This window comes from Apteryx mantelli, chromosome 15, assembly GCF_036417845.1.
Source record: "Apteryx mantelli isolate bAptMan1 chromosome 15, bAptMan1.hap1, whole genome shotgun sequence".
NCBI classification, from domain to species: domain Eukaryota; kingdom Metazoa; phylum Chordata; class Aves; order Apterygiformes; family Apterygidae; genus Apteryx; species Apteryx mantelli.
The window spans coordinates 22,213,617-22,241,169 of NC_089992.1; the positions used below are offsets into that span (position 1 = coordinate 22,213,617).

Here is a 27,553-nt window from a genome sequence, read left to right on the forward strand (position 1 = left end):
ACAGTTAATTTGTACATGAACAGGCCACTGGCTCCTGTTGCTTTTAACTGTCAGTTATAACCACTTTAAGCCTAAATATTTACAATAAAAAGGTAAAAGACGTTATTCATACTGCTTGTGGGCTTTAAAGAAGAAAAAAAAAGTATATGAGATGTGGGAAAACAAAGCATGAACCTTCATGTCTGCTGCTTTGAGTGATTTTGATCAAGTTTGTAAAACAGTGAATTTCATACATTTAGCAGATTTCAAAACCTTTTTAGTCAAGTATAGGCCCAGTGAAAATTCAGTGATAACTGTCAGGACACAGATGGAAGTAAAAACAAACAAGCAAACTGAAGTGAGCAGGTAAAAATACAAATTTGCCTTATTTCTAAAGTCAGCGAACAGAGCAACAAATTACTAGAAGATAAGAATTCCGCAAATAAGCAAATTTGAGCAAAAGGCAGAAAATACAAATTCCATGCATCTTTTCCCAGTATTTACTAGCACTGCAGTATTTACATTTCACCTTCATTGTTACCAGCTATCACCATGAAGCCTCTGAAAACGAACGTACGGTTTATACCCTCAGACCACTGCATTCTCCAAGATGTCTTTCCAATTCAGCACCTGGCAAGCAGGCAGGGGCTGACGGCCAAGTAAGAAACTACGCTGAAGGGAAGCAAAATTTACAGAATTTCTGTCTCTGTAATTAGCACAGAAAAACAGGTGAATATTTACATTATAGTCAAAGAAGCTGCAGGTTCTTAAAAAAGCTTACTGAAAGGCAGGCAGTCTTCACTAGGGGCTGCTGCTATGATAATCAGATGCTGCCATAAAGGAGTCTCAGGAACTGGTACAGATGACTTACAAAAAAGGTTAAAAAAATATGAAAATGTGGATATATCAATCCCAGGATAGAAAGATATTAACCAGTGATACTTCATTGCTTAAAATACACCACTATTTATTATAAACAGGAATTCTATTACAGCTTGATGAGAAACAGCATACTCTGCAGAACAAGTACAGAACTACAATTTCGGCAAGCGTCGATATGAGCAAACTATTTATATTTGAAAATATATTGTTTTAAAAACTGACTGAGCTAACAAGCAGACAAGCCTCTTTAAGGGTATACATTATAATGTTTGTATATTTGAAATACATACTCTTGATTAAAAACATAAAGCCAAATGGAAACATAAGTTTTCAAAAGGCTTAGAATATAATCTGTATTATTTTTTAATATTAGGATTTAAAAACTACCATCTGTATTTCTGTTTCTAAATTATTTCATTTAGAAAAAGATGTCAAAATAAAGATGGAAAATAATAATTAAACAAGTATAAATAAGTATTTAGTGCCTGTCAGACCTTGTTACAATTCACATTATCAAGCTAGGAACTACAGCACTGCGTAAAATGGGTGATTTGAAACATTTTAGTAATTTCAAGAGTAAATTTTTGCTAGTTCATAGTCCTTGCTGGATCTGCTCTGCGTTGGTGGTGAGCAGCACCCCAGCATTCGAGCCGACCACGTGCGTCCGACCCGCCACCCAGAGCAGGCGTTATCTTAATTACGGCAATAAACCGCAGCCGCCCAGCCCACTTCCTCGCACATCTGCGACAGGACATTCACCGTTTTCTGGACCAAACCCCACATAACTGCAGCATTCTGCCCCGGTAGCTTGTAATCCGCAACTTCTTTAGCTGCTGACAAAGATTTATATGTCTGGCCGCACCGTTCTGAGATAACGCGCAAGGGCCACAGCTCGGCGGCCTGCCGCCTGCCTTCGCGCTTCCCCAGCGCACTAAGGGGGCAGCGCGCAGCCCTCCCTTACGGCAGGACCACGGCAGAGCTTTCTAAAAGCTGATGTCCCGAGAAGCGCCAGCACTTGAGGGACTATTACTGGCAACGTTATCCTCACGCACGAGGCGCTCTCCTCTCTGCGCCTGCGTTACTGCTAGCCTGCCGGACTGCTCCAGGGCGAAGAGCCCTCTTCCTCGGCGGTTCAGCCTTCCGCCACGCTGCCGCCGGGAATTCAGCCCTCGGCTGCCGGCACTTCTGCTCCGAGTTCCCGCACGACTTTGCACCTGTCTCTGGGAGTCCTGCTCACCCTTACCTCGCATCCTGACCTCCCGCTGGCTGGGGCAGCGCACGAAGCACTGCGGCGATACGCTACGCTTTGGCGGAAGCGTCAGCGGACATTGCTAACGGGCACAGGCGAAAGGCGGCATTGGCAGCAGCCCTCTGCAGAGCGATACTACGCTTCTGGGACAGAAATTCTGCTTCCAGGCACTTACAGAGGAAAAAGGGATAGGGATTTGATGAACACCAGGCTGTACAGAAACAGCCGTGAGCACAAGCAAGATCCTCGCCGTACTGATGAAGGACTCGCCGTGTACTTTCTTAGTGTTTCATTTAGTGTCCTACTCGTGCTCAGGAGCAGGGAAGGGCAAGCTGGGGCAGCAGGGGAACGTCTCCGTTAAGGCAGAACCCGCTCTGTGCGTTCCCTGCCTGCTCACTGTTTTCTGCCTCGTATTCACAAGCCAAGGATGCTCCACATGCACGGTCAGGATTCAAGTCCCCCAAATACGCCTTATACCTCCCCTAGTTACAATAAAAAACTCCTTTGGAAAACAAGGTTATCATCCCAAACACTGTTAAGCACCTGGATTTGGGCACAAATTGCAAGACAGGTTTATATATCCATATCCATTGTTATTCTGTAAAAAGTATATTTAATAATTTGCTTTATTCCAGGTTAATAATTCCACCTACTGTTACCCTCAATGGTGAGCAAAAAAAGCTAAGTATTATCAAGTCCACAATTTCAAGTCTTAGTATCAAATGTCAGTTGTGTCAGGTGTCATCTTCTGCTCAGCAAATAGAGAGAGCTTGATGTTCACATGTGCATTTTATGTTTTCTTACTACATCCAATAAAAGACAATGACCTATTTTCAGCTCTTTTATATATATATATATATTATATATATATATATATATATATATTTAAACTCATCAGTGAGAAACAAGCTCTCACCTCCCTTGCTAGCAATGGATGCAACACAGCATAAGATGGGGCTTTGAAAAGCAGGTCCCAAGTCACCCTCACTGATTCTTACATGAGAATATAAAAATAATCAAAATAAGGTCCACATGGAGTTGCGTATGGTTAATGTTTTCAACAAACAATCTTTTATAAATATTAGAGAGTGTTTGGAAAATATGGTATCACATCCACAGCAAACCTTAAATTAAAAGAATCCATCAAGCATTTACTAGCCAGTACCAAAAATGAACATTTGAAAGGTAAGATCAATATTAAAGTTAAATCTTTTTAAAGACCTTGACAATAAATGAAAAGAAAAAAGCCTCTCTTATAATAAGATATGTTTATAACATATGTTCAGAATGGATTCCCTCATTTCAATAACTTTTTATGATGTTAAAATTGAGAATCCTTCAATTTATGTTACCACATTAGCAAGATTTTCCTTTATTGCATCTAGCTGTGTGATTTTGGACTTTTTTTTTTTTTTAAAAAGTCTACCATGGGAATAAAAATGTATCTTAGTTTAATGTCTCTAATTTTTATCTGCTACTGTAGATCAGTCATACACCTCATGTAACATTTCATGCTGAGATACATATACGACACCATTTGAGACTATTCTCTACTAAACAATGTCGTTGTGACATCTTGCCTACAACTGATCCAACCTGGGAATCTTAATGAAAACAGAGTAAGAACAGGAAAGGACAATACTTTTAAAAGAAAGAGGACGACTGTTAGTCTGCCATGAAGTTCTTGATGCAGACCTGGAGCCCAGGCACCTGACTGAGATCTCTTCCCTGCCTAGCGTATAAAGGAAAGTTTCCATGAAACAACTGTCCAAATAAACATGGGGTATCAATTTAGAGCTTGGTTTAGACATATTTTGCACACACAAGTTTACATGCATTCAAAAAATAATTAGAAAAGTTCCTGGGAGAAAGACCCACCAGAGCTACAGGATACAAACACACCTTCTTTGTACATGAGAATTTTTAGCTCCAAAAAAATCCTTGGAGGCGGGGAAAATATTGGGGGGAGGTGGGGCTTAGGCCTTTCTTAATACTTTTTAGAGGAGGTATAACTTAGGCTTTTCTTAATACTTTTTAGGTATCCACTATTGGCCACTTTAAAGGAAATTAAACTTGTGACCTGGAACATTCCCAGCAAATTATAACAGTTTTCCTTAGCTTTGGCAGCATTTAATGTCTATTTTCACAGATCCACTGCTCTTCAACTTTTTTTCCAATATAGGCATATATTCATTATTCAACCATATAGTCCATTCACGCTTTGTCTTCTGATCTGCTCTTTGTTTAACACAAAACAGTATTTCTTTTCATTATTAGTAGTGAAAGTTAGCTACATGCACTAAGGAAAATAATTATTGTGATCTTTATAGCAAATTCTGTCATTTTCATTACAATTATTTTATGTTGCTCTTGTAATAATGGTGAGAGCCTAATACACTAATACCTTTTTTGGCAAAACTTCCTTTGATGCTACAGAGTCAGAGAACTGCTGGTACTTTTTTTTTTTTTTTTCCTCCTCAGTAAAACAACTTCAAATGAATTAAGATCAGAGTGGTTAGATAGTTACTCTGATGTACAGAGGTGTATAATATGGCATGTTTGCTTGGTGCTCAAGAATGTATAAATTGAGCTGGAGAATCAGAAATACCAGATTCTTAATAGGTTGTCTTGCTGTCCCACTATTTACCATGAATGTAAGAGGCATCTGTACTTCTCACAAATAAAGGCTGCATTTTGTGCTATAGATCATGTATCACACAACATGTATTACTGTATTGTGACATATTTAAGAATTCAGTAAATTTCTGCTATTTCGGCCACCTTAATCCGTGTTCAGCAACACCTTTTTCTATTTAAATCACCTCAAATAGTAAGGAGTTATGCAACATGGCAGAAGTACACTCTGCATTCACTTCTCAAATGAGAACGGGCTTAGGAGATGAAAGACATTTAATTTAAACTGCCTTTTTAATTAGTTGCACCACAGCTCTTGATCTAAAGGTGAAAGACAACAGTTTTGAGATCTGCAAGTTCATTCCTCTGGCTTCTTTTCATGCGCAAATGAACCACAGTAAATCGTGAACAATCAGCACCTTGGGTTAAAATCAAAAGCATTGCTGTTATATGCAGGTACTAAGATCAGACACTTTTTTGTGCAGCTGTGAAGAAAAATGCTCAACCCTCCAAAATTCTGACTCTGCTACAAAGCACAGATTTTCTTGAAAGTACCACCTACACAGTGCTATATTATTTTGAGGTACAAAGATCTCTAATATTTTTGGAAGCATATGCCAGCTTCAGAAATTCCAAATGTTATATTATTCACTCATGTGGCCATAACTATTATTCCACTAAAAGAAGGGTGATTCTTTTAGTATGCATTTGACTTTTGGCAGTGTTGCCCTGGAATGTAAAATGCCAAGTTGGCAGCTTTCAGAAAGGGAAATTTCAGTAAGTTTGGGTAGTCTCTCTGGGCTCATATTTCTAGTAGTGCTTTTTCCATGTGCCTGTGCCCCTGAGTTACCAGAAGCAGCTCTTACCTGAAGCCTTGTTCCTTATTTTATATTTTATTAAATCTTGTTTTTCATCACTAGCATCATTTTTCCCTTTCAGAAATTCATTTTAAAGTTCTGTCAGTGCTGTCTTCTCCTGAACTCCAGGACAGTCTGACGGTGGTGGTTCTAGTATGTTGACCCTGAAGCTTTGAAATCTTTGACTTTAAAAAACACATTCCACCTGGTCAGGCTATCCTAGAGCTGTAAATTATGGAAGTCCAGACTTGCTGGCAGAAACCCAGGCAGAAGCACACCTCATGCTCATCTCCCCCCACCCCCAAAATAGATCTTAGGTTAAGATGAATGAACATTTTGTATTAGAAAATTCCCTGGCAAATCTAATAATACTTTTCTTTACAAAAAATATAATTCCCTTATTGACAGCAGTATTTTAAAGAACAAAAGCTGAGTTAGGCTACTCAAGAGACAAATCAATTAAGAGTTGATTTTAGTTGATAATAAAATACTTCTTGAAGTCCTTAGGACTGGACACTTAAAATTACTAGTGATAAAACCCTCTCTATAATGATGAGTAAGAGAGATAAAGTTTGCAATTCTGATAAATGATTTACAAGAATCAACACTCGGTGCAGGTAACTAATTACAGCTCAATAGTGAAAGGGTGAGCAGAGTGGATTTCCTGCACTGTTTCTTTACCAGTTCTTATTGTGTGACTAAGAACAGTTCTGGTTTCTAATCTATTTGGAAAGCTTACTTCCACATATGCAACGTTTGCAGGTAGTTACAAAGTTTGCTGCCTGCTGAACATACTAGAGATGACGGACTAAGTGCACCTACCTTCCATTGACAGCAAAACATAGTTGACATATTCCGTGCAACACTGCTGTGGCATTTTGCAGAAACGTGGCTATTTTGGGATTCTCATCAACAGGCCCTTGAACGGAGAGGAAACAGCAACACAACTTGTCTATCAATCCTATGTTCACCACATAGCTAGAAATGGATGAAAAATGGCATTAAAAATAGTCCCATTCCAGTTCTGATAAAGTAATTTCTACTTCACTACTATCAAACTATACAAAATGCAGGTTATGATTATTTAAACACTCTAAAAGCATTCAGCAAAACAGTTCAAACTACAGTAACTTCAGATCTGGCTCCCTGTAACTATCAGTAGTTTTTGTTAAGAGATCTGCCTGTTGTAGGATAATTTGTATTATGTCATTCAAGAAAGATGAATGTAAATGTTTATTTTACCATACTCCTAGAAGGACAATGGAATTTTGCCATAGTTAAATGATTTATAATAATCTTGGTAGTTCTGCAACAGCATGACTTCTTTTTAGCATGAAGAGACAAACTTCCTAGAACACACTAATTCACAAAGACAATGATGTTATCCAGATAACGTTTTATTGCAATACGTATATCATAGTAACCACTGCCCATCTTTTTTTCTTTTCTTTTCAAAACATCAGCAACAGTTAAGAGACTAACAGAACATGCAGGTAACAACCTTCAGCTATCAGGCAGGATCAGAAAGCCTCCTCAGTGGCTCAACCAAAACTCAGTGCAGAGAAAAACATGATAGTGACTTTATTCTTCTTATTATTTTTTAAACCAAAAAGCCTCCTCTTTCTTTTTTTATTATCGGAGTAGATCAGATCGCCATTCTCCCCATGGCTGAAGCTTCCACTTCAAACTTCCAGTAGCTTGGAAACGTAGGTCAAAAATTTTGCGGTTTGTCCTTGTACATTAACACAAAGATCTGTCTGTCCACACCAAGTTCTTTCACCCTTTGATCATTATTGTCCTGCCCTTTTGACTGCAGGTACTAATCCTTAACCTCTCTCAAATCCATTCAGTACCATGCACGCAGATCATTTTTCTTCCATGTCACCTAACTTCATGCATTTTCCCTTCTCTACCACAAACATTCAACTTCTCAGACTTCACTCCTGCTCAGCTGTTCATTCTGCTGACTTGTATGAGATCAACTTTCTCTGGGGAGACAAATATTCCAGCTTCAATCACCTCCTCCTCTTTCCCTTCTGAGTTTCTTTGTACTTTTTTCCACTCCACCCATATCAAATGGGAAAAAAGTCTTGTCAAAAATCAGAAAAACTGCTATTATATTCTTTGACCACCACCTGATTAAACAGACATGGGCAACTAAGATGCCTTGCAGACACCATCAACTGATTCACTGTTTTCACACTGATAGTCTATAAAAGCCAACCTATTATTAATATAACTCCACCCTACCAGGTCTTCTGCCTACTTGTTAGTCAAAACCATCTATTAGAGACTGCCTATCAGGGTGTAAGCTCCTTGAGATGGGGACATCACTGGCTATATGTTTCCATAATGTCACGTCCACACTGATTTGACCAAGGTATGGAACAATATACATAGTAAATAATAATGTTTATCATAAATAAAAAATCTTGATTAGATAATGCTTGTCCCTAGGAGCTGTACAAATATTTATGAAAAATAACTATTCCCACAAATATCTTACAGTCCAATTTTGGAAAACCAGGGACTCCTAAGATTTGGTAATTTTTCAGACAGTGTTGCTGCTCAGAGATTAATATCTCCTCAGGGCTAGAAGCTAGAATTTCTGCCAAAGTCTACCCTTCTGACACAAAGCTATTGGGAGAAATGAAAGTAATTAAGAATAAAAACACACCGAGTACAAAGCAAGAAATCTGACTGCAGTCAGATGAAAGGCTTTTTAAAACTGCTGAAGTCTAGCTGTTAAAAACACTTGAAGACACATAAAGATTATTAGTTACACACCGATTGCTTAGGTAAGCTTGGTTTGTTTGACTCTTCTATTTAGTAACATGAAAGGCTACCAGCATTAGGTTTCTTGCAGATTTTGATCTAAGAAATCCACCTAATCATACAGGTGATAAACAAGCTTGCCAGTACAGGCAGATAATTCCAGGAACAGAGTTAGATATATCACAGTCACAGAGGAGTGCTGAACACTAGAAATCTCTGTGGAGTAGGAGAGGAAAGTAAGAACAGGAGAGGAAATAAAATGATAGATGAGGAACATCTCCACTATCCGACTGACATCCACAAAACTTGTTCATTGTCCACCTTCCTTTACACCCATGCCTGGATACAGAGTGGTAGAAATGGCTGGTCTTTTGGCAAAGAAGAAACAGATGAGAATTTTGAATCTATTGGGACTATTCCCAGGAGTAACGAGCAGAAACTTCCCTACGGAATTGCACATACAGACGAAGGGAACGTCAAAGCTCTCTAATCTATTCCCTTCATCTCTTAGATATTTTAACAGCAGTAGCAAAATTGCAGTGATCTGGCTACCCTTTGCTACCCTGATGATGACTAGATAGTTGTTGTTTATGCATCAGGTCTAATTTTTCCAAATAGAAAAAAAAAAAATTATTTCAACTATCCTCTTTCTTCCCCAACCTTCCTAAAACTCTTATTTAATCAACTCTGCAAGGACACATGATACAATGACCTGGAGGTGAAAGATTCTCATTAATAATATAATTTGTCTGTTTTTGACTAGTTTAAAATGCCCTCTCTCTTTTTTCCTAATTGCACTATTACCTTGTCATCGTGTCTTTCATTCTCCATTTATAACCAGATCCCTTCAAGTGCCTCAGGCGAAGGACCTAGGTGGATTCTCATGTATCTCCTTAGCTTCAGGGTATGCCTGCACTTGGCGCAGTCAGTGTCAAATGTCCATTCAGCACAAATATCAATAAGCAGACCTCCCACCCTCCCATTCATAAATGGGGAGAGTACAACAGCCTGAAATTTCACACTCTTTCCAAACCTGTTTGGGGAGGAGGTGGGTTACCCGAGAACAATAAAGTTTTAGAGGTCACTGGTATCTATGACAACTATTTGTTTTGCTTTCCTCCTCCAGCTGTCTTTTTTGTATCCAACAACATCATACCAGACTTTTTTAAAGTCTGAAGATAACTAGGTGTGCAAGTTTCAGCACAGCTTAAGACAAAGAAGTAATACAACAAACAGTTCAGCTTGGTGACCGACGCTCCCTGTGCCACATTTTTGGTAGCAGATCATCAGCCTTCCATTTCTTCAGGTGCTGAAAATTTTTTGATGACTACCTATACCATTTATTAGTGAAACTATACAATTTAAGCAGAATGAACGCATTGCTGGATAAATATGTTTTGCTTACTTTATTTAAAGGGCACTAAGAATGACAAGGAGAGGGATTCTTCTTTAGCTTTATAGTGCCTATATTGCTTAATTGCTTTAAAAAAAAAACCAGCAAAACTCAAAACACACAACAAAAAATACGATTAAAACAGAAAAAGAATGAAACAGCTGGGTTAACCGTGAATTCAGTGACAAATATATACTGCACATTCAGTGACTAAGAGGGTTCCAGTTTCACCTGAAGTTGCTGTGGGCTTGTTTCTTTTCTGGAGGCTGAGTATCACCAGAAGCCTGTAAAGCTGCTATACATTTGGTATCATGACAGAGCATATAGGCAGTCTAAGATACGTATTCTGAATATCCACTCATGTGTACAGAAAAGAACCCTGACTAAACTCAAACATAGACAGGAAGCATTCAAGAGGTGGAAGCAGGACAGGTGACCCAGGAGGAATGCAGCGAGACTGTCCAAGCATGGAGGGATGGGCTGCGATCAGCAGCACAAAGTCCAGCTGGAGGCCAGGCACTAACAGTGTGCCCTCAGGGTCCATACTGGGTCCTGAATTAACATCTGCATTAACGACCTGGATGAAGGGAACGAATGCACCCTCAGCAAGCGTGCAGATGATACAAAGCTGGCAGAAGTGGCTGACAGGCCAGATGGTTACGCTGCCATTCAGAGGGACCTCAACAGGTCGGATATACGGTCAGAGAGGGACCTCATGAAGTTCAACAAAGGGAAGTGCAGAGTCCTGCACCTGGGGAAGAATAACCCCATGCACCAGTACCGGCTGGGGGCTGACCTGCTGGAGAGCAGCTCTGCAGAGAAGGACCTGGGGGTCCTGGTGGATACCAAGCTGAACATGAGCCAGCAATGTGCCCTTGGGGCAAAGAAGGCCAATGACATCCTGGGCTGCATTAGATAGAGCATTGCTGAGGAAAGTGATCCTTCCCCTCTACTCAGCCCCAGGGAGGCCACACCTGGAGTGCTGTGTCCAGTACTGGGCTCCCCAGTACAAGAGAAACATGCACCTACTGGAGGGAGTCCAACAAAAGGCCATGAAGATGATTAAGGGGCTGGAACATCTCTCATGGAAGAGAGGTTGAGACACCTGGGACTGTTTAGCCTGGAGAGGAGAAGGCTCAGGGGGGATCTTAGTGAGGTGTATAAATATCTGATGGGAGGGTATAAAGAAGATGGAGCCAGATTCTTCTCAGTGGTACCCAGTGACAGCACAAGTGGCTCTGGGCACAAACTGAAACAGAGGAAATTTCATCTGAACACAAGAAAACGCCTTTTTTACTGTGAGGATGGTTGAACACTGGAACAGGCTACCCAGAGAACTTGTGGACTCTCCATGCTTGGAGATATTCAAACCCTGACTGAACATGGTCCTGGGCAAGCTGCTCTAGCTGACCCTGCGTGAGACGAGGCTGGTTGGACTAGACAGTCTCCAAGGTTATCTTTCAACCTCAACTATTCTGTTATTCTGTGAAGTTTTTAAGATTATTATTAAAATAATCTTAGTAATGAGAAATTACAGGTATCTAGAATATATTAAATACAGAAACAAAAAAGTCATAAAGTCTGTAACAAAGTACTTGATCAAAACAACTTATACATTTTTATGCATAATTACAAAAGAGTATTTAGATGGGTACTATCAACTGGTGGAATTTGATGCCATAAAAAGTCATTGAGTTAAATATTGTATCTGGATTTACAAATGAAGTGGCTGGCTAGCAAAAGACCTGTTAAGGTGTTTGTAGCCATGCTACCCAATATATTAAGGACAGGAAAAAGAAATCTAATTCTTTGGGGTAGGATCATCAACTGTAAGTATGAGAAAGGAGCGTTCAGCCTTGTGGAAATGATCAGCTGTGTTATGGATTTTTATGTTTTCATCTAAACATATTATCTCTGTAAATGTTTATGACAGAAGATGAGATTTCTCATTAAACAGAATAGCTTGACATTACATTGAAGAGAGAATGTTTTTGAAATATAAAAAGAAGAAGGAAACAAAAATTATTCACTTTCCTGCATAACACAAAAGCTGCAAATAAGAGAAAATACCTTAGGACTTAGTAATGGGAAATGGACTGATCTAAAGAGAATAAACATTCACAGACGTGCAAAATCTCACACATAACCTGTATGAAAGGACTATTGTTAGTTTTTCACACATCAAGCACTCAGACATTCAGACATTTTACTCCTTCTTTCTTGTAAACATTGTGGTATTATGATGAATTACATGATCACATACTCTCTGTTCCATAGGACTCCTGTCTCATGGCTAGGTAGGGAAGCGCTCACACAGTGCACAGTAATTCATTGCTAAATTATCTTGTCCTTGTCACATTTACTGCATGCTGTAGAAAAAGGAGATTTCAAGAGAAAGTAATTTTCTCACTCACTTTTCTAAAGTATTTAATGACTAGTGTGCCTGTAAACTTTCACAATCATGAAATATTTTATATTCATAACATCCCTGTATACTGAGGAGTTGATATTATCCAAATATTCCATGTAAGAAACAGAAGCACAAACCATTCAATTGATGCATGCATTAATTTTGCGTGTTCAAATTTGGAGAGGCCTATGATCTTGTTTTTAGTAGTATTTGGCATTACCTAGCACATCATATGTTGGAAAGTATAGCTCCCACTGACCTGGTGTTGAATGTGCTCAGCACTGCTGAAAATCAAATCCAGCTCTCAAGTCAGGACTCATAAATTAATGAGCAAGTGTAAAACATTTAAGTGATTTTGTGCAGCATTGCATAGGAATGCTATGTCACGGGCAGGATAAGAATCCCATTCTCAAGCTCTGCGTGCAGCTGTCAAAGAAGAGACTACACCTTTCCCTTTTACAGTCCCTGCCTCATCCACTACCTACCTTCCCACTTTGGCAATAAAAGATGCAGTAGTTTTAAAATCACCGTCTCCTCAGTTATGTATGAGCTCTCTCTCTTCCTTAGGAGCTCAAAATGAAAACTACAGGAAAAGCTGTGATCTGAGGAGTACCTGGAAAGTAGCACCCAAAATCTCATTCCAGCGGTACTGTTGATCTAATAAAAGATATCTTCCTCTACCTACAAACCTTGCCAGGCTTAACTATGGGAAATTCCTTTCCAAATTAGGCAGTCCACAACTGGAATATGGCCAGTGTGGACAGAATCCTTCAGAAATTAAGCTGCTATGCTTTATCAAGGTTCTGCTTAGCACTTCCAAGCTAATTTTTGAATAATTTGTAAATACTCATACTCATGGGGGCAGCAAGAAGTCAGAAAAATTGTTTCCTTGTCCCATTTCAAGTCTTTTTACCACAGAACTAGAATATCACAAGTAAAAGATGAGCAAAACAATGTATTTTCTTTTACTCTGTTAGAACTTACCAAGTTATTTTGACTGAAATTTTGCTCAAGAAAAATACTTAGAAAGGAAAATTGCAATTAAAAAATAGCTACATTATAAGAGCTGAAATCAGATTGATAGGAAGTACTGGATAATCTTTATAAGATTATATATTGTATAACTGGCTTATGTGAATGCATGTATGATATTCAGGATCACACAGGCAATGTGCATACACAGCTGGCACAGAGAACTAGAGAAAATATGGAAATTATGGAAACCAGCTCTAAGGTATTGCACAAAATATCGTCTATCCAGAATTCTGAAAAGAACAAACATTAGTATACTAAAACAGCACAAGTATTTAAAAATAAGAACTGAAAATAAAAGTGATATAATAATAGATTAAGATAAATCAAAGATAAAGAACAAAAGGTCAGTGCAGAAAATTCGTCAAGGAGGGCAGAAGAGGTAGACCTTACTGAAAAACTAAATGTACTATTTGCCCCAGTGTTTCCAAAAAAGACAGATGCTAAGACGCACATATTCCCCAAGGCTGGAAATGATATGAGAAGGATCTAGAGTTTCATCAGAAGAATTAAAAAATGAGAAGATCTATAAATGACAAAAATCTAACACCATAAAACATCTGTCCCAAAAGAAAGAGATAAGATCGGATTCTATGAACTTCTGTTAAAACATAAGCAGTGTTGGGCTCTTAAAATTTGAGAAAAACATACAAAATTATAGGAAGTGGTGGGAGGAAAACCAAAACCAAACCACGAACTACATATAATAAAATAAATGTTCCTGCAAAAACTCAAATGTAAAAAGCCAGTGTACGAATGGCGAAAGCCAGGACAGGTGACCCAGAAGGAATACAGCAAGACTGCCTGAGCATGGAGGGACGGTGTCAGGAAAGCCAAAGCCCATCTGGGCTTGAATCTGGTGAGGGACGTGAAGGGCAACAAGAAAAGCTTCTACAAGCACATATGCAGCAAAAGGAGGGCTAGGGAAAACGTGGGCCTGCTGCTAAATGGGGCAGGGGCCCTGGTGACAAAGGACATGGAAAAGGCAAAAGTACTCAATGACTTCTTCGCCTCGGTCTTTACGGGTAAGACTTGCCATCAGTAAGATGGGTAATTATGAATAAATGATAATAACTAGAGATGGAGTTGCATGACTTTTTGCATATAGAAGAGATTAATATTAGGGTTATCTATATTTATCTAATGGTTTAGATAAAAGCCTACTATTAGAGTTATATTTGCTACTAGTACTCACTAAAAATGTGTGAGTCAAGAGCAAAGAGAACAGCAGCACAGGTCAGAATGAGTTGGACAGGCCATATATTTGGATGCATAAACAACTTCTGAAAGCTAATATAAATAAATACGAATCTACAGAAGGTCACATAAAACCAAAGCATTTTACCTGCTGTAGACGCTCAGTAATCCAGAGACAGATAAATACAGAAACATAGTTCATTCTCTAAAGTGAATACTGAAAAATCAAGTTCAAAATTAAATCACCCTCTCAGTTCTCTGTATTTCTATGTCTGCAGTTTTCTGAAGAGCAACTTGGAGAATATAGCATTCCAGTTGTCTTCCAATTATACACATATACTACCCTTACTAAGTTAAAGCATTTTTTTTCTTTCTTAAGTCATTGTAATTTTCTTTCCCTGTGATAAAGTTTAGATATGTTTCATGATTTTTTTTTAACCTGATTAAGTCTTGGACTCTGCTGTTGAAGGCTTCAGCTTGTGAGGATTTGCTTTTCGCTTCCTGCATTATCTTCATTGTATTGTAGTGGTTGTGTCTATCTGGGAAGCTGGAGATCAGACATCCAAAAATCACAGCAGTTATCCTGAGAAGTCCTGTTGTTAGACCTTCAAATACCTGCTTATTTGCACTTCTGCCTGAAGTGGCATTATGGTCATCTGGAACATTAACCTAAGTAAAGCAAAAAAGAAGAAAAAAACAACTGTAATTCAGTAAAAATAATCAACATTTGTAGAGGAACACTTAGAAAGCTGCATATGAGTAAACCAAAAAATAATAATGAAGTAACATATTCTAGCAGTGCTGAATATGAACATTAAAGTATTTCTGGCACCAAAAAGGGGTTTATATTCCCCTATGCAGATAATAAAATTTAAAATAAATAAAACAAGTCAAAATGGAATTTAGTGTATGAGAACTGAAGGAAACCTTACAGTAGCAAAGTATTTCATTATTATGATTGTGCTGTTCTTATGTATATGCAGGATTTTTGGTAAGTCACTAGCAAAAATTACCTTTTAAACTTGACTGGGAATAAAAAAACTAATAAGATGGTTCATTTTGATTGCTACATTGTGTTATCACAAAGATAAATTAAATCTCTAGGATACACAAAGTCTTCAACAATACAGAGGAAAGATAGCTATTTGCCATGGAAAGAACAGCCTTTACGGTTGTGGGGTAATCCCCTGCTTGACTTTGGAAAAACACGACATAGTGTCAGAGGCTACTCAACAGTTGCGTTCAAGAAGACCAATCCTGCAAAAATGAGTATTTTGAAAGGCCTAAGTTCTTGTGATACAGCAGGTACAGCTGTGGCTCTTCAAAGAAAAAGGCAATATACTTTGTAGGCCATGGGAATGATCTTTGCAGTAAGGTCTAATCCCCTATGGACTTTCTCCTCAATAGCAAAAAAAGGGACATAAGCAATTACAGAAATATTATCCCAAAGTAAGAATCTATGGATCCTTTCAAAGTATTTTGAGCGGAATTTTAATTTTAGAAGAATTACAGAAACTAAAGCAAAACAAACAAACAAACAACAGTACTACTTTGCCCTTAGGAAATAGTATACTGAAATATCTGAACAGTAGACATAGACAACCCATGGCAAGGCCATAGGAGGCTTCATCTGGTAACAGTGACAAAGTATGGTGGGGAATGCAAAATTTTTCCAGTCTACAAGGAAGAATCCAGTTGTGCTCCTTAGCTTCTGTATAATTTGATTCAAAACAAATTTTATTAACTGTTGAGGTAAACAAAGAGGGTAGCACACAGTTCTAAGCCAGCTATGAAGGACGACCAGGTGAAGTTCCTATTATGATCAGGGAGAAACTGCCAGAAGAGTAAGTGAAGTGTGTGTATAGAAGATACCCAGTTTTACAGACAAAATATTGGCAGCGTAGATGGATCAAGAAATGTAGCTGCTAGCTAAATTCACTACGCTTAACAGTGCTGGACTCTACATACTATTAGGCTTCTGTGGAGGCAATTTTATAAGACAGCTTGAAACTTTCAGCACTGTGACCAGTGATCAATATTGGCTGAAATTTTATTTTCATTCCAAGTTAAAATCATTTATACTTGGTAAGTAAGTGAGGTCACAGAGTATTGTTCCTCCCTGTATAGGTATCAGGAGGGATTTGGTAACACTTGGTGACAAAGAACAACATGCACATTTCTTTATTATTCATTAGCTCCGAGCCTGGTGTTGGTACTTAAAACTCATTGTAATAGTCTGCTTCTGGTGATGAGCCAAGTGAGCAAGTGAGAAGTCTTTAGCTGCTTACTCAGGTTCAATAGGAAAAATAATATTATGTTGCTCCAGTAACTTATGTTGACTAAAATAATTCACGCCTAATGGTTCTAATTGCCTAGCGAAATAGATGGATTATGCTTTATAATATATAAATCAATGTAATGTGGCAACTTTGTGTTAGGAACACCAAATTTTAAAATTTACTAACAAATGCTACTCATTTCTTTTTCACTTAAGATAACAAAATGATATACAACCTATTTCTTAAAAGATTTAGTAATATTTTGTATTACAGCATTCCATCTGCTATTATAATCAGAGGATGTGTATTTTTTTCTTCTAGTTGAATATACGTTTGGGGGCTATACTTTCTAAGTATAGAGCCCTTAGTTACACAAGTTCATGCTTTAATATAAAGTTGTCTTCCTACTTTCTAAAATAAATAGATCTGGTATTAATACAATTAAAACTTTATTGCAAAACTGATTTTTCTGATTTGATTATTGGGGAAAGTGTATGTTAAAATAAAGTGAGAGAGAATTTTTTTTTTTTTTACACTGCGTATGTCAGATAGGACATTGAAGCAAATAGCTTTTTACTTAAAATGGGTAAATTTGAACTCATTGCTATGCTGAATATCTTCTATTTATGTGAATTCAATGAGTCATGAAAGATCAGCTCTTTTATGGAAGAAATAATTAATTGGATAGTGTGAAAATGTGTTAAGATTTATGTTCAAAATTAATTGGGATGCTTGCAAAATGATGTATTACTTTGCTTGTTGATTATTATACCAAGCAAGGGGATAAGAAATCTTAAGATTTAATAGCATAATTATGAAAGCCTTCCAGTTTTGATTTTTGTGTTGATTATACGTTAATTATATGAAGAAAAACTGCTGCTTGTTGAACATAGGCTATGAATAAGTAATGTTAAAACATTCCACATTTTTATTTCTAAACACAGGTTTAATAGTTTAGCTGACAAATTGACAGGCACAATTACATACTTAAATTGACTTGTCAAGTAATTGATATAAAGTGTTTCTAAAACACTGAGAAAAACAGGAGAAAATACAGCCAGTGCTCAACTATTCAACTCACGCAACATCTCAATGCTATTTTAATGTTTATGGTGACTGCCTATGCTGGGCCAAATCCCGACTCCTACTTTCTTTAGATCAGTTCTTGAACAAAAAGGTGCTGATGACCAGATTCTCAGCCATGATGCAGCCTCTGTAAACCATTCAGCAGAGAATTCCCCTTGCGTAGGGAATCCCTCGCTTGGGCAGAGCTGCCCTAAACTCTTCAGCTGTGCCCAGCATCTAGGATTTAATCCTGCAAGATGCTGAAATATATGGCTCCAGTCCAGTAAAGCACTTAGGCACACTTCTAATACAGTTGAGAATGTAACTCCTACTGACTCGTGTCACCACAACTACAGCTGTATATCAGTGCATAATTTACATTTTTTTTGTGTGTTAACAGAAAAAAAATAGTTTCCCATTAACAAGTAAAGCTCTATAACTGAAAACTCATTTATGTTTTCAGTTTCCTCATAAAGAGAGAATCCTTCCCAGCCATGGACCATTTTAAATATTGAGTTGTTAAACCTAAATGGAAAGTTCTTCAAAGCTTTCTACAGTGTTCCCTTTTCTGTTCATTAGGCCAATTACACTGTATTCTTCATCCACAGACAGTGGTGTTTTTGTGCTTTCTGCATGCTAAGTCACTGGGCTTGCCTCAAAAACATTCTGGAAAATGTACATTTTTAAACAGAGTCTATCAGATGTCTGACTTCCTACATAATAACTAATGAGCTAAAGAAATGGAAGCTGCCTGCATAGTCTAGAAGCTTAAGATGGTGCAGATATAGCTTCTACTTTTTAAACTCCCTATTTCAAAGTACTTAAAAAGCACATCATTATTTCTTCTATCCTAGCCCTACTTCAACATTTTCTACAGGATTAACATACTGGCTTCCTACTGGAGAGCAAAGCTACAAAAAATAAGTTTTTGGCCTTTTTAAAGTTACTGTACTAAAAAGAAAGAAAAGGACATTAACTTTTTGTGCTTTTTTACATTGCCACCATTGAGTGACGCCTTTGGATGACATTGGCAATGGCCTGATTCACAGAGCTGACAGCCACCTGAAGTACTTTTCCACCAACCTTGATACTTTCAGTTGCAGGTCTTCAGGTTCCCAACCAGAATGGAAACCAGAGAGAGGGCAGGTTTTTTAAGCAACTCTGGCACTGGGAGAGTGACCTGAGGGTAGACCCTCTCCACACAGTTGAATTATTATGGACTAGGAGTATTGACAACACCCTGCAGATGACTCTAATATTTTCATGTGGACATCTCCTGCAAATGGCTATACTCTTTCCCCTTATCCACATCTTGTAAAATCTTCCAGCTGGGCATCTCCCGTAACACTGTCACAAGGGCTGAGCACTACGGAGATTGAAAATTAAAGGGAATGTAATTTCAAAATGGACCAAACCAGCTGAGAAGCACCTAAGTGACTATGCGTTTACAATTCGCCATCATCAATGCAAACGAATATGCAGCTGCCTTCACTACTGTGGTACAGGAGATCCAAAAAAGTGACCACAGATGGTTAAGAAACCAGCAAACAGCACAGGACATAGACTGTCACATTTAAGCAGTACTGCATTCAAATTAGATGGCAGCACATTCCAGGGAATAAATGGGGGAGAAAAACTACTTCAACGGCTCTGGATATCCAGAATAGCTTAAACCCAATCAAATCCATTGTACTTTATGAGTAATAGTTCAAAGGCCATTTGTTAATAATACAGACCCCACATTTAAGCACTGGATTTTGGAGAAGAAAAATGTAATGAGCAATTCATTTTTAGATGTTTGATCTCTACTTACACTGCAATGTTCATTTCACATATTCGTATGTTCACTAATGATGTTTTATTTAGAATTTTCAGATATTATGCATTTAAAGATGGCCTTAAAAAACAACTCATACAGTATTCCAATTAAAATTTTAAAATCTGCCCCAAGGATATAAATGGCAATTAACTCGGGAAAGTCAGACTGCTGGAAAGAGGCTGGTCAGACTTTTTACACCACTCTGACTGCTTTTTAATTCTGAGGTCAGGCCTACATGTAACGTGTTTATATGAAGTTATCTATGTACTGGAATAAAAACAATCTGATTCTGGCCTTTAGCAATTAATCTTAAGCAGAAAGAAAAACAATCCAAAAAAGAATTTACGTGCAGAAAATTAACAACGCGTATGAATAAACGAAGTGCTTAGCAGCGATTCTGTCTTGAGACAGTGATTTATAATTCTATGTAGTCTGCAGTTTGAAAATAAAGTAAAAAAGAATCCATGTAATTTTGCATATATAGGTGAATGAAAAAATGGAACAATAAAAACGTCTCAATTCGTAATTCTTAATGAGTATAGGTCTGTATTATGCTTTAACTGGTAACAGCAGGTGTGCTACGAAGGGAAGGACCTGAATGAATGAACAAAAACTTCTAAGACATTTTACTGGACGAGGCGGTCTTGTCCAGCTTGTTATTCTGAAAAGCTTTGTGAAGTGTCCCTTTGATCTATCTGAGAACATATAGTTAGAAAATAAATTGTCATGCTTTTCAAGGATTATCATGAAATCATAAAAGGACAGTCATCTGTAATAGATAAAAATCAATCTATTTACAAAGCAGATAAAAATGATTTACAAATGTATGTGCAGAAATGTATGGTTTTACACAAATGGCTCTTTTCACATATCTTCACGGAAAATTATTTGACAGCTATCACTTGACCAGAAAAAAATCCAACCAAACTAAAAAACTATCCTTACATGCTTACTACAGTCCTATGTAATTGCTCATTTCTCTTAGTGTAAAACCTTCCAAAACATACAATCATAGAAGTTCTCATCATTTCACAACAATCTTCTAACTGCAGGAGACAAAGAAGAGCAGAGATAGAAGTCTGCAGATAACTCGGGTTACAACATAACCACAAGACTTCCATGAACGTAGGTAGAGAGGTTTGATCCATTAACCATTGAAATCAGGAGAAAGAGTACTACTGACTTTGATAGCCACCGAATTAGACATTACCTGAGCTGGAAAGGAGGCTAAGAAAGGCAAAATAATAACAAATGCCTGCAGAAGGTTTTCTACCAGTTCCTCAGGTATGAGATAGATAGGAGGAAGGTCTAAACAGGAAACTTTGAATAATTAACTGGGACAGGCGGGATGTCACTAAAAACATGAAATATTCTACAACTGATATTCGAACCATTTCCCATTGATACCCAAGCTTTCATTAGAGAAAAAAATCTGTTTTATGCAATTCCTGAAGTAGTATTTTCTATAAGGAGAAAAATATTATAACTGTGTAAAGAAAATTAATATCTGGTTGCCAATAAAAATTGATTTTTTTTAATTCAGTTCTTAAAAATGTATAGCTCTGAATTTTAGCTTATGTAATCATTGCATTAGATTTTGATGAATAAAAGCAAAACTAAACCCACATGAAGCTGTTTGGACACAAGGTTGAAATTTGTTGCATTTAAGAATGTATAGAAAGGTTTTCTTAAACTTTATTCTTTCTGGTTTTGCATTCAGCAAATACTAGCATACTTTTACTTGTTTATTAATCTGTTAAAGCTCTGCAAATATATGCTCTCATCTATTACTGTTGATATTATTTGGGTTTATTTTCCAACAGTAAGGGGGCAACACACATGACACGAGCAAAGGCATCATACAGCTCACCAAGCTAGGAATACTGCAGGCAGTTAAACTCTTTAGATGGGTCTGTTAATGGTGTCTGTTAACATTTTGGTGATCAAATTAAAAAGAAAAAGTGTTTGCCATGTGATTTTTTTTTCTTCTTAAGAAAGAAAAACTCAAACTTGATCTGATTTATTGTCTTTTCAGGAGAGGAAAAAAAGGACAGGTTAGGGTTAGAAAACCAGTACTATATGTTTTTTTTTTAATGAATTACTTGAATATGTTTTTCATGGAATTATGAAGATATGCTAGTTTAAGGGCCAATTTTGCCTGAAGAGAATGAGAGACTTTATGCAAAGGAAATAAAAGCCCACTGTGGATCAAGGGCAACATTAAGCTTTAATTACAGTTTGCTGCAGTTCAAGGGTAGCATTTGGCAACAGACTGAGACCAGCTCTAAGCCTAGTGCAGTTTTCTTATGCAGCATCTTTGATGCCGAGGTGGCTGACATTTGCCGAGAAACCACTCAGTATTTCTTCAGGAGAAGCTGGGGAGGGGCTTTGCACGGTGCTACACTGAGAAAGGGGAAGGTGCTTGGCATCCAAATGAATCTCATCACTTGAACAGCGCGGACGGATCGTGTCTCTCCAGTAATTAACCGCGGAGCCTGGGCCCCGGCTTGCGCTGCGAGAGCGAGCGGGGCTGCGCCTGGCCCAGCACCACGCGCGCGCTGCTCGCGACGGCTGCGTGCAGCCCAACACCTGCAACCCCCTCGGAAAGGTCCGGCGAAGAGCAGCGAGCCGGCAGCTCCGCAGCGGGCTCTGCGCAGGCTGCACGCCGCTTCGCTTCGCCTGCGTCGAGGCCTTTGCAGGATCTTTCCTAAAGTGTTCGGCAACAGTCCTCTGGCTTGTTGATTCGAACAGAGCCATGTAAATTATTTAAGGTACGAACATAACTTTTCAATTAACAAACTGCTTGGCTCATGGAAATACATACACACAATTTATAACTAGAAAAGCAAAACTAAATATCTCATGATGAGCAGGTCACAATGAATTAAAAATGAGTTTTCAAATAAAATATTTAATGATGTTTCAAATTAAATGAAACATTGGAAAGTTAAAACTTTCACAGTTAAAGAGGCCTGCCGTTGAACCTCTTTAGCAAATCAAACTACAGCAACATACTGAACTGACTTATATTCCAGATATTGAAATACATCAGAATCAAACACACACAGAGAACTCAGAACAGTCTATATTTTACATATTACTGCAGGGTAAATTAAAGAAGAAAACCACAGAAATGGTTAAAGATAGAACACTGTGCACTCACTGCAGCTCCTCGTATGTATGCTTTTGCAGAATTAATTACCAGAAGTGTATCAGTTTGTATGGACGTATAGCAAATGCACAGGTCCCAAACGCACACAACAAAAGAACGTCCCTCTTATTTTCCGCCTTGACTTCCTCATTTCTCCTGGTGTTCCACACCCCAAACCCTCTCCTATATTTGTGAACTGTGCAAACAATTGCTAAATTAAGATAAATATTTTACATACCATAAACTGGTGCATCAACAGGTCCATTAGAAAAGTGATCTTATTACTAAAAAGAATATAGGTGCAGTTTTCTGTGCAGTTACTGCAAGTCAGGCTGTAAGCATTTACTGCATTGCAGAGCGACCTAAAAGATCAGAAGGAAAGAAAGAAAAGAAAAATAACAATGTTACTTTTTCCTTCAGTAAATTAAAAGCAAATATATTGGTGGGAAGAACATGAAATAGCCACCTTTCAGTAATTTAACTTTGTTTTCTTAAACTTGGATTCCAAATAAAACTAAAAATTAACACAAAATAAATTAAATAAATATTGACTTGAATACAGTGAGGCCATACTTATCAGAAGTCATGTACTGCGTAGCTACTGGATTCTTCTATATTCAGAATTTGGTTTAAAACTAAACGATGTGCCTTGGAATATGCAATTTTTAGAAGCCTGAACTATGTGACATGAGGCACTGAATGCATTTTCATAAGTATAAGCATGCACATGCCTGCATTCTCAGCATTTTCTCAGTAAAAATCTAATATAAATTTATGGGCATACTAGAGAGGCAGTACATGACCAGACTTATATAGAATATCAGATAAGTTCATAATTTGGACATGTAACGTTCTTTTCTTGTGGTTTATGATTGGATCACAAATAATGTGAGTATAAGAAATCTTTGCTAGCACAATATTCAAAAAAAAAAAAAAAAAAAAAAAAAAAAAAGACCCGTATGAAATAATTCACATTACACTGGGACCAGCTTTAGAGAGAAGAGATCCTGCAGTAAAGAACGGAGCGAGTCAAGTAATTCGTACTGAGTAAAGAAAACTGAGCAGGTTGGATTCCTTTCCAGAAACTCCTGCTGACACATGGTGAACCGCTGATGTACAGTCTTTAAATATCAGTGTAAAACTACAATAGCATCAATTGACCTACACCCATCTTGGGCGGGAAGAGATAGCAGGCTTGCAGTAGTAAGAGCAGAAAGTAAGTCGCAAACACAACGGGCCACAGAAGTTCCCAGCTACACCCAACATGTCCAAGCATTCTTTGCACCACGTGCAGTAATTTGCATCTGCTCAAACTAAGTGCTTTTCTCAAGACACCATTCCCAGAGAAGCTGGGACCAATCCTAGAGAATTTACTCCCAGAAAAGATAAATCTGACCAGGGATAACACTACTTCAGAATAAACATAAAATTCATTTCTTGGACTTTGCTTACCACAAAAACTATCACTGTTATTATACAAGTATGCACACAGACACACAACACAAATACATCATAAATATATACAATAATAAATAAAGATGGTTAGCAATTCAAGTTGTTTGTCTAAAGTAAACCGAAGGGAACAAACTTTTACTTTGATTTTTTTTTAAGCATAAAAAAATGTAACTAAGTTCAAATAGGCTCAATAGAAGAAAAAAAGATAAATTGTTAGCACTGTCAAAAGGTCATATGAAAGTGGGACTGGCAGCAACAACCAACAAGTTATCATAGAGAAATAATCAAAGTTGGTATCTAACATTACAAACTGCAGACTAATATAACATTTCTAAAGATACAATTGGGTTTGATGCTTTATTTTTTCCTAAACTTTTTTTTTAAACAAAATTATTTACATAAGAAAGGAAGGCTGCTTTAGTGAATACTGTGTCCATTGCTATGACAGCTCACGACATTGCGTGTTCGCAGAGGGGCGAACGGCAGCATTTGGTGCCCACACGTTGCATTTCTCAGGCCAGGAGAGGCCAGAAATGCTGAGGAGCCAGAAAATTTAGGGTAAAAGTTCCTCTTTTGTGTTTCTGAATTCTCTCTTCTTCAGCTTGAAAAATAATTCCTAATTTAATAAAGAGCACTACCTGTTTGGCCTGATCTTTAAAAATGTGAAGACAATAGATAGTGTTTATTTGTTAATATTCTGAGCATCTTCATATTACTAATTATCTTAATGTTACTGTACTGCTAATTAATTTTACTGTACTGCCTAATTAAATCATTTTCAATCTGCAGTTCACATGACAGGAACACAATATTAAATCATTATTCGTTGAGCAATGGCAGCTTAATTTTTCCCCTATTTCACCTAATTTTCACCCTACAATGATAATACCTATGCAAAATTCAATTAGCATGCTGCACAGGCATACTGTTTTTTGTTAAAAACCTGCTTTGCAACAAGGTTCTCTTTCCTATCCTGACTGTATAAAGATATTTATTTATTTCACTTTGCTTGATAATATTGAAAAAATTTTCAGTAGGCACCTACTTTTACTTTTTACAGCAGATTATCGCCCTGTGTGAGCATGTGTATTTAGGTGGAAAAAGAAATGAAACTATTTTGGTAATTTCTATTTTCAGTTGAAAAGAAAATGCTTTAGATCACCACCTTTCTAAAGATTAATTATATTTAAATATGAAAGATATATTTTTCCAAAGTGTCAAATACAAAATTGGTAGATTAATTTATTTTGACAGTGTTTCAAAATTTTGTAAAATGATTTAGTTAATTCAGGACAATACAGTTCTTGATATATGGTACTTTCAAAATTGCCAAGAGGAACATTTATTTTACATTTGAAAACACAGAAACTTCCCACTTACATGTAGAACAAATTCAATGGCAATAATGCATCCTGCTTTTTTATTTCCCCAGTGAATCTTATGTCAGAAAAAGTATTTGAATTTTCAGAGATTCAAATAATGCATCCCAAAAGGGGGCATAAGCAAATGGATGTCAAATTAATTTTTCACAACAAGAAGGGTACTTTTAATTGATATCATAAGCCTGCTAACTATGCTTTGTGATGATTCGACTGTATTTAAACATGTTCTGAACTAAGATTCAGTCCTACAATTTTTTTAAATTCCGAATGGGAAGTGTCAGCCCAGCAGCAGTCCCCAGGTGGTTCGCAGTGTTAAATGGCAGATTAAACACAGCACAACTAATTTCTTTACTTTAATCTTATTAAGAGAACAGCAGCTGTCAACTGTCACCATTTCCGCGCAAGGCCTCCCAGACGAGCGCTGAACACTGTGAATGAAAAGCAAGAACTTTATTCATCTACCAGTTAAAATCAATAGGCTGAAAACCTGAATACTTTTGCTTTTTTGCCTGTTCAAAGCTCTAATTGCACATAATTACAAAACTGATATCTCAAGCGATATCAAAACTGTGTTGAAACAATGAAGCCTGAGCCTCACATGTAAAGCAGCTGTTTATCGATCACTGATGTTGCTCTAAACTTTGTATCACATCCGCAAATCAGCTTTAAAGCTGTTAGACAGCATGTATACTCAAACCACATAAGAAGTCTACCCTGTGATGTAAGGCTTTCCTCTGGAGTAAATCCAATTATAAAAACACTCATTATGATACACAGACTTTGATCCAAAAAAGAAATCTGTTTTGAAGCTAGACAAAAATATGTATCTGTACATTATATTTATTTTGCATGAATACAAAGAAATAGGAAGAGGATTCATTTTAATCAGCATCTTCAAGCTGGATCCCAACCATTTGTATGTCTCCGTGTGATCTTCTTTTATGCTAGTACATCTCCACTTTCCCCAGTTTGTCTGGTATCAACAAGCTGACAAACCGTACCCTTTATTTAAAATATTGAGAAAGCAATAGTGTGTGTGGCTGGACAACTAGTGCATGGCAGTGCACCAGGATACGCAGGGGAGAAGTCACAACTTTTGCTCTACAAAAATCAAGGCATTGTCAACGTGTAATATTTACCTGTTTCAAGTATAAAGCTTTTTCACATTAATTTCAACTTCAGGAGATGGTAAATGAAAACACTTCGATTATTGATGAAGAAACCCACCCCAAAACCTCAATTTTGCTGTGAAATAATGTAAAACTAAACACTATCAAATTTAGGCTGGGTTACTTGGTTGCGAACTACCATTTTTACCCAGTTTGAATGTTTTGCAGCACTGACAGGGAAAGAAAGCAATCGGTATTGCTATTCAAAAAACTGAGCTGAGAGGAAATGGGAAACCAGCTTTTACCAAAAAGAAACGGACAGAATGATCATATAGTGGAATGATTAATAAATCAAGCTGTGAATATGAGTTGAAACAGAAAATTGATTTTAAAGTAAAAATTCCAGTTTTAAGTCTTGAAGACTGCACAGGTCTTTGTACTTCACTCACGTGGCCTATGACTCCCTCAGGAACCCTCAAAGAAATTAAAGATTCAAAATTAATATTTAGTCTGTATTTTACATTATTTAAGGTTGTCTGTTTAAAAAATGGGCTCCAACGGTAATCACAATTAATAAAGAGAAAACAAAACTCATCACAAGCTCTCCTTTAAGACACTTCCAAAACTAGAGCAGAGTCTCATTCTGAATCCTGCTCTCTGAATAAACTATTACACGACAAGTGACAATCAAACAATTAATTTACCCTTGATGTTTACAGGTGCGATAGGATCCGATAGACCTCTCTAGCCGCTGGCTTACCAGTTACTTCATTGCAAGATCTGGCTCTCGATCAAAAAGTTTAATCACAGTTCAAGAGCTCCTTTCGTTATAAAAATTTGTTTGTATATAGCAAGGTAAGGCAATATTGCTTTGTTCTTGAGCTC

General features: G+C 37.4%; 1 protein-coding gene across 4 annotated transcripts in view; it reads right to left on the minus strand.

Moving 5' to 3' along the window:
* Positions 1-27,553, minus strand: part of SCAPER (S-phase cyclin A associated protein in the ER) — a 197,943-nt gene that overhangs the window by 29,520 nt on the left and 140,870 nt on the right. For all 4 annotated transcript variants that reach the window (XM_067305181.1, XM_067305183.1, XM_067305185.1 and 1 more), the window contains exons 25-27: positions 22,961-23,084; positions 14,848-15,077; positions 6,424-6,579 (exon numbers count right to left, since the gene is read on the minus strand). In XM_067305181.1, coding sequence (XP_067161282.1) covers positions 6,424-6,579; positions 14,848-15,077; positions 22,961-23,084 — 510 coding nt within the window. The remainder of the gene's footprint in view (positions 1-6,423; positions 6,580-14,847; positions 15,078-22,960; positions 23,085-27,553) is intronic.